This window comes from Sinocyclocheilus anshuiensis, unplaced genomic scaffold (genome assembly GCF_001515605.1).
Source record: "Sinocyclocheilus anshuiensis isolate Anshui unplaced genomic scaffold, SAMN03320099.WGS_v1.1 scaffold48, whole genome shotgun sequence".
NCBI classification, from domain to species: domain Eukaryota; kingdom Metazoa; phylum Chordata; class Actinopteri; order Cypriniformes; family Cyprinidae; genus Sinocyclocheilus; species Sinocyclocheilus anshuiensis.
In genome coordinates this window covers 1,221,931-1,233,379 of record NW_015554124.1, presented here as the reverse complement: position 1 = coordinate 1,233,379, position 11,449 = coordinate 1,221,931, and the positions used below count along the sequence as shown (strand labels likewise).

At 33.6% G+C, this 11,449-nt stretch overlaps 1 protein-coding gene across 3 annotated transcripts in view; it reads left to right on the top strand.

Moving 5' to 3' along the window:
- LOC107670112 (glutamate receptor 4-like) overlaps positions 1–11,449 on the top strand; it is a 101,721-nt gene that overhangs the window by 32,418 nt on the left and 57,854 nt on the right. For all 3 annotated transcript variants that reach the window (XM_016462603.1, XM_016462604.1, XM_016462605.1), the window contains exons 4-7: positions 3,009–3,193; positions 7,065–7,118; positions 8,295–8,453; positions 10,892–11,059. In XM_016462603.1, the coding sequence (XP_016318089.1) occupies positions 3,009–3,193; positions 7,065–7,118; positions 8,295–8,453; positions 10,892–11,059 (566 nt within the window). The remainder of the gene's footprint in view (positions 1–3,008; positions 3,194–7,064; positions 7,119–8,294; positions 8,454–10,891; positions 11,060–11,449) is intronic.

Sequence of the window (11,449 nt, the reverse complement as noted above, 5' to 3'; positions counted from 1 at the left end):
GTATCCTGCTTGAAGGAGATGAAAATATCATGCATCTGAAGCTGTAATTAAATATTGAGAAACAGTGTGTATTTTGTTTATAATTGTTTTAAATGCCGCTTACTCTTTTATAAGAAGGAACCATGTAGAGGACCCATACGCAGTTACTTTTTTGGTTGATATAATCCTTAGGTGTAGCATGACAACTGGGACATGTTTTGTTGTGATTCTCCATGTTGACTGATTTGGGTATATGGAGAGAAATCAATGATATTTTCGTCAGTCTGCAGCATTGGTCTTGTGTAGTGTTTGGTGAACTATTGTATAGTTGCACTTTCTCTGTGTACTTCATTTACAGTACTCTAATCACTGAGAATTAGACTTGCTAAAAGTGTTTTAGGTTAGCAACAGCAGTGTGTAACTGGTTCAAAAAGATTAAAGTCATATGAAATGTGTGTGTTTCGTATGGTAACAAAATATTGTTTTTATAAAGTTGTGTATAGTTTTGACAAAAGTGTTCCATTTTGCAAATGATCTGAAGTGTTGTGCTACTTTGGTGTAGGGTTGTGTTAATTGTGTGTAGTGTTTCGACAAACCGGGCCCTGTTTTCAAAATTGTGCTTAAGCAATCGTAAAAAACTGTAATATTGAGAACGATTTTTATAACTATATCTTTATCGTTATCTTTATAGTTATCGTCCTTGGTGTGAACGGGCCTTTACGCTGGTAACTCATCAGTGGACTTTCCTCGTCAATCTAGACTATACTTTTTCGGACTTTTCTCATTCTCACTAATTCAAGGTTTTATATGAATGAATCTCTGAATGGAACCATCTATATTTCTGACGTTCCAAAAGCGCCTCCTACTGGCAGAGAATGAATGTTAATTTTCAATAATCTAGTCTGTAGTTTTTGTTCAGACCAATGCGAAAATCCACCCACATAACCCCGTTTTAAATGAATATAATTTATACTTCTGACTCACCCCTGGTTTAAATTCAATTCAATTCAATTGTGAGGTTTACTATTTTATCATTTATTTTGTTTTTGTGAAAACCTGTATCTCAACTGTAAATCAGTTGCTATTTTGTGGTCTACAACATGAAAGAAAGCCATTATAACATGTACATGAAAAATGTAGAAACATTGGACACAACTATGGGGCACCATTGTGCAGCAGCAAGCATCACAACAAAAAAAGGAACCTCAAGGTTGATCTAGGAAAATGTGTGCAAATGTACAGGGCCCCATTCTTATATTTTGCCTGGGGCCCCCAATTCACTAAATCCGCCCCTGCACGGAGCGAGAGGCAAGCATGCGTCCGTCCGTCCGTTCTGTCCACACACAGACTGGGGTTTGTGTACAGAGGATTCTCCAGCTCTCTGCTGCCAGTCTGTGTTTACTCACAGGACAGCTGGTGCCATTTCATTAGTGTGTGTGTGTGTGTGTGTGTGTGTGTGTGTGTGTGTGTGTGTGTGTGCGTGCGTGTGCGTGAGCTCACGGTCATCTGTGGTTTGTCTGTGTTGTGGTTTGTGTCATATCAGTTGTTCTGAACCTGCTCACACACACACACAGAGTCGCGTTGGATGCTGCATTTGTCCTGATGTCCAAAGTCCTGCAGTGCGACTAAGGGCCAATTTAAAGGACATCTGTTGCTCTTGGCTGACATAACTGGCACACTGATGCAGAATACACACGGGACGCTTGGACAGGAGACGGAGCCGAGCGAAATTACACACCTGTAGAAATACACACACACACACGCGCACACAAAGTCTGGAAAGGTGAATGTGGCTGAATTATGCTGCATTAAAATTTATTTTTTTCATACTTTGGCAGAGATCATGGATTCAGTGTTATTTTAGTATCATCGAGGTACTATTAGTTTTTATTTATATTTTGAATGAGCTTTTATTTTGTGTTTTAATTTTAATTTTAGTTCAAGTTTAAGTAATGTTGTGTGCTTTTGTCATTTTTTTTTAGTTTGTTAATATTTACATAAGTTTTTTATTTCAGTTTTAGCATGTTATTTAGTATATAAACTTAAACTTATTTAATTTACAAAAAGTTTATTTTTTCATACTTTGTCATGCATATTGGAGTATTATTGAGATACTATTAGTTTTAAATCAATATTTCAATTTCTGTTTTCATTTTAATTTTAGAATTTCTGTGTTTTTGTGATTTTTATTATTTATTAATTTAAAAAAATATGTCTATATACATTTGTATTTTTTTCAGTTTTAGTTTTAGATCTTTTACATCAACAAAATAAATGAAAATGCCTTGGCAACTAGTTGAAATAAAATAAGTTTAAGGTTTATATTTTATATATAATATCATATATATTTGTATTATATTATGTTATATTATATTACATTATATTATATTGAATGGTGATTTTATTGTTTTAGTTAATAATTAGATAATAGCCCTGAAAGTAGTTCTCAGTTATTTCTCTTGTAAGTTTCGACTTTGTATCCCATTTTTAAATAAAATTAAGATACAAATGGGACAAAAGTGACACAGTAAAAGTATAGTGCTATTATCTGATTTATGTTGCATCTTTTTACACTTTTTATTATTTGCATAAAATCGTTTCTTTTTTAGATTTTGGCGGACATAATGGAGTTCTCAGTTATTTCTCATCTTTGTCTCCCATTTTTTATAAAATAGACAATAAACACAAATGTTGACATACAGTAAGAGTAAAGAGATGTTATTAGATTTAAGTTGCATCTTACTTTTTAGTACTTGCATGAAATAGTCCCAAATGAGATATTGTTGAGTACAGAGCTATTATCAGATCATTTGCGCTTGGAAGAATTTGATGACAAATGTTTGAGTTTGGGATCTCTGACTTTTGTTGGCAGACATTGCAATCTAAAAGTCTAAATTTCTCAATTTGTCTCTATTTACAGTCTCACTGCTGATATAACTGAGATTTACCAATATGCAAAGCTGTACTATATGCATGTTTAGGTAATGATACTCGGTCGCATTAGAGTGTTTTGGTGTTGTTGTTGCTAGGATACGCCATCCTGCAGGCCATCATGGAGAAGGCGGGTCAGAACGGTTGGCAGGTCAGTGCCATCTGTGTGGAGAACTTCAACGACGCCAGTTACCGAAGACTGCTGGAAGACCTGGACCGGCGGCAGGAGAAGAAGTTCGTCATCGACCTCGAGGCAGAACGTCTGCAGAACATTCTGGAACAGGTGAGGATGACTTCAGTGCATCACAAAGCAAATCAACATGTAAAAAAAAAAAACGATCCCATTTACTTCCTTAATACACAATATTATTATGAACGATTCATCAGTGCATGTTATTCCAGAAAAAAATGCATAATCTTTCACCAAAATGTAATAAATTATTTTTGAACTCCTCCAACCTCCTGTTATAAAGACGCACAGAAATACATTATGGAATAAAATGGGAATGCCATTTCATGTTGACTTTGAAATTATTCTACAATTTTTAAAATGCATTTCAAATTTGACAATGTTTAAAAATATTTGTATATTTAAAAAAAATTTAATTAAAACATATAAAACTAAATATAGCGCTGTAAGTGTTTTGAGCCATTTTGCTAACTGCCAATATTTAAAAGTTAAATATTTATTAAAAGGAAATATTAATTTATTTTGTAAAAAATATTTAGATATCTAAAAAACAAATTAAATTATGAAACCATATATAGTAGTGCTTTTGAGCAGTTTTGCTAATCGACTCTGAAATTAATATATCAATATTTCAAATTTATTTCAAATTCTACAATGCGTAAAAATCTTTTAATATTTTAATTTTTTTAAATATATATTATTCAAATATTGTAAATATTTAAATATATATTTAAATATTTAGCTATTTAAAAATATTATTTATTTTTAAATGAGTAAAAAAAGTATTAATCTAATAATATATTTAAAAAGTATAAAACTGTACATAGTAATCTCTTTGAGACATTTTGCTAACTGACTTTGAATATTAAAAAAGCCTAAAATTTAAAATGTTTATTTATCTAAATATTTTTTAAAATATTTTTTTATTTCAATAATATTTTTTTAATTATAAATCAGTATATTCTACAATACTTTTTACATTAAAAAAAAGGTTTATTCATTAAAAAAAATACTAATTACATTTTTTTAAATGTTTAGATGTTTAGATATTTTTAAATATATTTAAGTATAAAACTATATTACTGTAATTGCTTAAGTTCTGTAAGTTTTGCCAGCTGACTTTGAAATTATACAATATTTTTCAAATGTACATTTTTTTCAATGTTTTGACATTGAGTTTAGTGCCATTTAAATACCCATGTCAACATTAATGAAAGAATACCATAAAAATTAAATCGTTTTTGAAAGAAATTAATGCTTTTATTCAGCAAGGGTGCATTCAATTTATCAAAAGTGACAGTAAAGACATTTAACATGTTACAAAAGATTTCTATTTCAAATAAATTATGTTCTTTTAAACTTTCTATTCATCAAAGAATCTTGAAAAATAAAATGTATCACAGTTTCCACAAAAGTATGAAGCAGCACAACTGTTTTTAGCCATTTTTAAGGTCTTTTTGGCAAGTTTTACAAGCACAGAACATGTAAACTTTATTTCTAAAACAATCATATTTATTATTAAATTAGAATAAATATTTAATATAAAATAATTACAGTAATTATTTTAATTACCAAATTATTAAAATATGATCAAATTATTTAATATTAAAATTCATGAATTAATATACATTTATAAATGCATACATTTATTGATTTATTTTTTAGAATATATCATTTATTTTAATATAATTAATTTAATATAATTTTCAAGATTTTGTATTGATTTAAAAAATGTAATTAATTTAAAATAATTTAATATAATTTCAAATATTACACAATATTACTGTATTTTTGATCACATAAATGCAGATTTGGCGAGCAGAAGAGACTTCTTTCAAAAGCATAAAAAAATCTAATAATTCTTAATATTACAATTTATAAATGTATACTTTCATTGACTTCTTTTTAAAATATATAATTTATTTTGATATAATATAATTCGTTTAATATTTTAATTATTTTTTTTCTATTTACAAATAATTAATTAAATATAACTCATTTAATATATTTTTATTTTTATTCATTTTAAAAAATCAGCTTTGCAATCACAGAAATAAATGACACTTTACAAATTACAAAATGAACAGCAACAGAAAACAGCTATTTAAAATTTTTATAATAATCATAATAATTTCTCAATAGTACTTTTTTTACTATATGTTTAAGACTTCTTTAAAAAAAAAAAAAAAGTCACTGACCCCAAACTTTTGAATGCTAGTATGCATTAAACGTGCCTAATGTGTAGCAGCTCCATGTTTCTCGGGCGGTAATGATGTTCAACACGAGCAGCAGAAGGAGTCTCTATACGTCTGATCTATGAACTCTGCGATTGCGGGCCATGTTTGATTGTTGCATGCTCCGTCTGTTCCTCAGGCAGACCTCTGAGGTGCCCATCTATCAGCCTGACAGCAGACTTGGCAAATACAACCAGATACACGCACACACACACACACACACACACCGTCTCGCAGTTGGACATAGTCAGGTACAACATCAACAGAATGATCTCTCTACATGCCCTGCCAGTCCTGCCAGCAAGTTCCTCGAGCAGATGTGGATCTGGCATCAGCGTCTGCTGATCTTACACCGATACCGCTTACACACTAGACAAATCTCACATCCAGCAAAAGATATCGCTTATTGTTAAATTTTGATTTAAAAACACATTTGAAAAAGACAATTTCCTAAAAGGAATAGTTCACCCAAAAATGAAAATTTGATGAATATATCCTCACCCTCAGGCCCTCCAAGATTAGGATGAGTTTGTTTCTTCATCAGATTTGGAGAAATGTAGTATTGCATTACTTGCTCAGCAATGGATGCTCTGCAGTGAATGGGTGCCGTCAGAATGAGAGTCTAAACAGCTGATAAAAACATCACAATAATCCACAAGTAATCCACACCCCCAGTCCAGCAGTTGACATCTGGAGAAGACAAAAGCTGAAACAAATCCATCAAGATGTTATTTTACTTCAAACCAAGTCCATAATCCATAATAACACTTCCTCCGGTGAAAAAGTGGTCTGGTCTGAATCAGGAGAGAAATCTGCACAGATCAAGCACCGTTTACAAACCAAAACAGCTCTAAACAAATATGTGAGAGACAACAGGAGATGGACTTTTTCACTGGAGGAAGCGTTATTATGGATTATGGACTCGTATTTTGACCAGAAGCAACGGTTTGAAGATAAAATGTCTTAATGATGGATTTGTTTCAGCTTTTGTCTTCTCAAGACATTAACTGCTGGACTGGAGTGCTGTGGATTACTTGTGGATTATTGTGATGTTTTTATCAGCTGTTTTGACTCTCATTCTGACGGCACCCGTTCACTGCAGAGCATCCATTAGTGAGCAAGTGATGGAATGCTACATTTTTTACTTTTTCAATTTTTCAATTCAAACCATTGCTTCTGGCTAGTCCATAAGCCATAATATTGCTTCCTCCAGTGAAAAAGTCCACTTCAAGCATGACAAAAGCGTTCTTTTGACATGATTTACTTGCTTCAATTCTAAATGGTGGAGAGTTTGCAGAATTATGTGTAATGTAGTTTCTTACCAGGAATTCCGCTGTTGAACACAATTATTTACAAACATAAGTTAAAATAATGCAGGCCGATGGCTTCAACAAAAGCATATACCATCGATTAACAACCTCACAGTAGGTCTGCCTTTAAAGGTTTGTAAGTTATTGTTAAAATCAATTCTCCTTCTACTTTCATTCAAATTTGAACTGCAATTCTGCATCCTATTTGCCACAGGAATACAAATTCAAATTCACAGGAAAGCAATTCTGAAATGCACACAATGTCTTGGAACCTAAACTCTGTAAAAAATACGTACTTATATACACTTTTCCAAGTATAGGTAATACATCTGTTGGCTGAATTACTGAAGCGTGTAATAAAAGAGTCTTTGTGATATTTACTCTTTATTCAATCCATATATTTCTATCTCTCTCTCTCAGATTGTCAGCGTGGGCAAACATGTGAAAGGATACCACTACATCATCGCTAACCTGGTGAGTGCTGGCGCGGTTTGATGAAGCGCTGGAGGAAATGAACAGCGTGTCCTCTGGCTGTAATTCTCTGTGACAGAGCTTCACTTTCCTGAAGAAAACCAGAACGCAGTATTACTTTTGGCACAACGATTGCTCAAATGAAGTGCGCTAGTGCTTTACTAAGTGATCAAACACAGCATTTTCACCTGCTGGATGATCCTGCACATGTAAAATCCTACAGAATGCAAACAGAGACTTGAGGACGCAGAAGTTTTTTTTAGTTTGTTTATTAAGAAACCACCCAGAACACCATAGCAACACATCTTTTTGGAATAATTTTTTAATCTAAAATGTATTTTAATTAATATAATTTTTTATTACAAAGTAATGAATTTTAAATAACTTTTTATGTATTTGTAAGTACCTTTCTCATACATTTTTTATATATAATTTTAATTAATTTAATATAATGTAATACATTTTAATGCATTTAATATAAAACTTTTTATGTATTTGTAAGTCCAATTCTCCAATTCTTTTTTTAAATATAGAATTTATTTGAATATAATTTAATTCATTCATTCATTTAATATAATTTTTATGTATTTGTTTGAATTGTTCTCTTATTCATCTGATTGGACCACCTAGCAACCACCTCAAACACCCTACGCACATAGCAACAAACTAAACATCACTCAGATCATCTTAGCAACCATAAATCAATGCCCTGGCAACACTGCACCTCTCACATCTTTTTTTAATGTATCTGTATTTATCTTTCTCTAATTAATTGGTGCGAATCACGTAGCAACCACCCAAAACACCCTAGCAACACGAAGATGAGTTTTGCACCTCTCAGAAACTGTAAAACTCAATCTGGATGATAAATTCATCTGAACTGCTAGTTAGTCTGAAGAATTTGCAGTCTTGTTCAGTTTTGGGGACTCTGACTATGATGGACTGCTGAACCTGAACTTTGTTACGTGTGATTTATCGTTGCTTATTTTGTGCTGGGCCTTCGTAACATATTCTGCGCTGACATTTGTTAGCGTCAGCATCTGGGATATTAAGAAATGTTAAAACTCACTCCGTCTCACATTCATTCCATCAATCTCCCTTTTTCCACCTCTTTATCTTTTGAATGAATCGGCTGCATTCGCTCTGACTCTGATCTGCTCTCTGTCTTTCTCTCTGCAGGGATTTAAGGACATTTCTATTGAGAGGTTTATGCATGGCGGGGCAAACGTAACTGGTTTCCAGTTGGTGGATTTCAGCAAACCGATGGTGATCAAACTAATGCAGCGCTGGAACAAACTAGACCAGAGGGAGTATCCAGGATCCGAGAGCCCACCCAGGGTAAGCAAATACATTTACAACATAATTAAACACAAATGCAAACACCAATAAACCAGAGTAGCAAACACTTTTGTGCACACTTTATTTTTCTGCATTGTTTCAGCACCCAAATCACTAAAGGAATTAGCGCAAACGTGCTCAGAGATCTGTGCTAAACGCCATTGAATCAATTAGCAGAATAATTCCTTATCTACTCAAACAGCGTGTTTGGAAATCGCCCGGCAAATGGCAGGCTGGTTTAAATCAGGTTGGAACCCTGATAATCCTGTCGGACGCATATGGCAGAATTCCAGACACAGATGTTCAGCCAATCAAACTGTGACAGGACACATTCTTCGTCAAGCTTTAGCCAATGAGATTCAACGAGCAGCTGCCCAGGCAATATCTGAGTCAATTAAACCATGACAGACTGCAGCCGGAGCCACGTTTAACCCGTCTGTTGGGGAACGTGTGTAATAAAGTCTAAATACACGTAAATACATGTTTTAAGTTGTGTTTTGAAGACTAGCATTCTAGTCTCATTTCCAAGAGACAAATTCACATTTAGGGACACAATTAAAATTGATCAAATAATGTGTTTTTCCTTTATAAAGGGATACAATGAAAGCAAAAACATTAATAGTTTATTAAAATAAAATAAAAGTTTTTTTTTATATATTTTAGCTTCAAACTGTATTTAATAATTATGTATTTATATTTATTTATATGCCTTTATATATATATATATATATATATACACACACAGTGTATACCATTTAAAGTAAATTATATTAACATGAAAAATAAAAAATATTATAATATACATACATACATACATACATACATACACAAATAGTTTATATAATTTAAAATAAACTATATTAATAAAAAAAATAATCAAATGAATTATATGCGAAAACATTTTTATATAATGTATATATATATAAACACACACACACACATACAGTGCTGGTTAGTAACTGGTTACATGTAATCTGGATTATGTAATCAGATTCCAAAAATTAAGATTCTATTCAATTTCAAAGTTATTATAATCAGACAGTTACTTTTTTATAGGTTACATGATTACATAATATTTACACAATGGCAGTAAATTATTCAGAAGTACTGATTTGCTCTAATTCTTCTATTTTCTCTCTTAAATTTTAGTAAAACATATTATATACTAAATAATAACAAATAAAGTAATAAAAAGTAATATAAGTATATTTAAGCAAAATGTATTTTTATAAATACATTTAAAAGTTTACTAATCAACTCCTGTTCTTTATCCCCAAATTTAAGACCTCTTAATATGATTATTAAGATGTTTGTTATAACATTTAAGATATTTTTAAGACTAAGATATTTTAATTCAAGACTTTTTATGACCTTAAATTTAATACAACTAAATTTTATAGACATTTTAAGGACCCGCTGGAATTTTTCTTATTCTCACACGTTCCTAAATTCAGTTTGCACACATCTATTCTTAGTCGTAAATACAAGTGAACCTGTACCACACAAAATGTATTACAGTTCTCCATAACTTGAAAACAAGACAAATATACTCATTAAGACGATTTTGTGCTGCATAACCTCACCTAATCGTGCTGTCCTCAGCTCAAAAACCTTGATTTCCCCCTCTGTTGATAACATGGAGCTCCTTTTCTACTCCCATTGATTAGCACTTCCATCCTGCAGTCCTTGCTATAAATTACCAGAGCAACATCAGACCAATCTTTACGGGTTCATTAGAGTACACTTTACAGGCAAGAGCTCTGACTATCTCCATCTCTTGCTCGCTCTTGATTTTCTGCATCTCGCTCGCTGACTCCCCCTTTAATGATTGTTGTTTGTTCCTGTCTTTCCCTCAATGTTAATTGGATGTTATTATGCCTCTGCTAGAACCATAAATCTTGATTTCCGCTGATCAAGTTCATTCATAACGACCGGTGTCAGTGCAGACCCAGCCACTGAGACTCGTTCTGTCTTATTGGGACGATTTACTCATGCAAATAGCCATGCTTTTGTATTTGTTTATGGAAATAACAACAGATGAAAATCCATTTTGATTGTTGAGCGTTTTTTTCTTACCGCTAGTGGTACCTCATAAAGAGAAAAACGATGCACTGTGTTCCCCAGCAATCACTCTGGATCTTTACTGCTCTGTAGCAACAATCTGTACTGCTTTACAGCTAAATAGCTTTTCCAGTAACATGTAGCGGCGGTGCTACATTGCAGTTTTATGTCACATTGCATTACGCACACAGTCTTACAAGCGAGCAGGCGGAGGCAATAATCAATGCGCTCACCTAGAATGCCCTCTCTGCTTCATTTACATCTACTTTAGGCACTAGGACGGCTCTGCATTATACTTGATATGTGATTGTAAACAGGAAGCATGGGTAATGTAGTGTGAATGAAGTAAAGACACAATATTCCTTTTACCTCCTCAGTACACATCATCATTGACGTACGATGGTGTGCTAGTGATGGCGGAGGCATTTCGGAATCTGCGCAGACAGAAGATCGACATCTCTCGCAGAGGCAACGCTGGAGACTGTCTGGCCAACCCGGCTGCTCCTTGGAATCAGGGCATCGACATGGAACGAACTCTGAAACAGGTGAGAGCGGTTGGGATTGTGAAAGACAGGTGAGAGTTGATGGGATGCTGTGAGCCAGGTGAGAGTGGGCGGGACTCTGTACAACAGGTGGGAGTGGGCGGGACTCTGTACAGCAGGTAGGAATGGGCGGGACTTTGTAAGACAGGTGGGAGTGGGCGGGAATCTGTACAACAGGTGGGAGTGGGTGGGAAACAAGAATGGGTGGGATACTGTCTAAAAAATGAGACTGGGTGAGACTCAATGGGCGGGACTCTATATGGCAGGTGGGAATGGGCTGGACTCTGTACAACAAATGGGAATGGGCGGGAATCTGTACAACAAATGGGAATGGGCAGAACTCTGTACGGCAGGTGGGAATGGGCGGGATTCTGTACGGCAGGTGGGAATGGG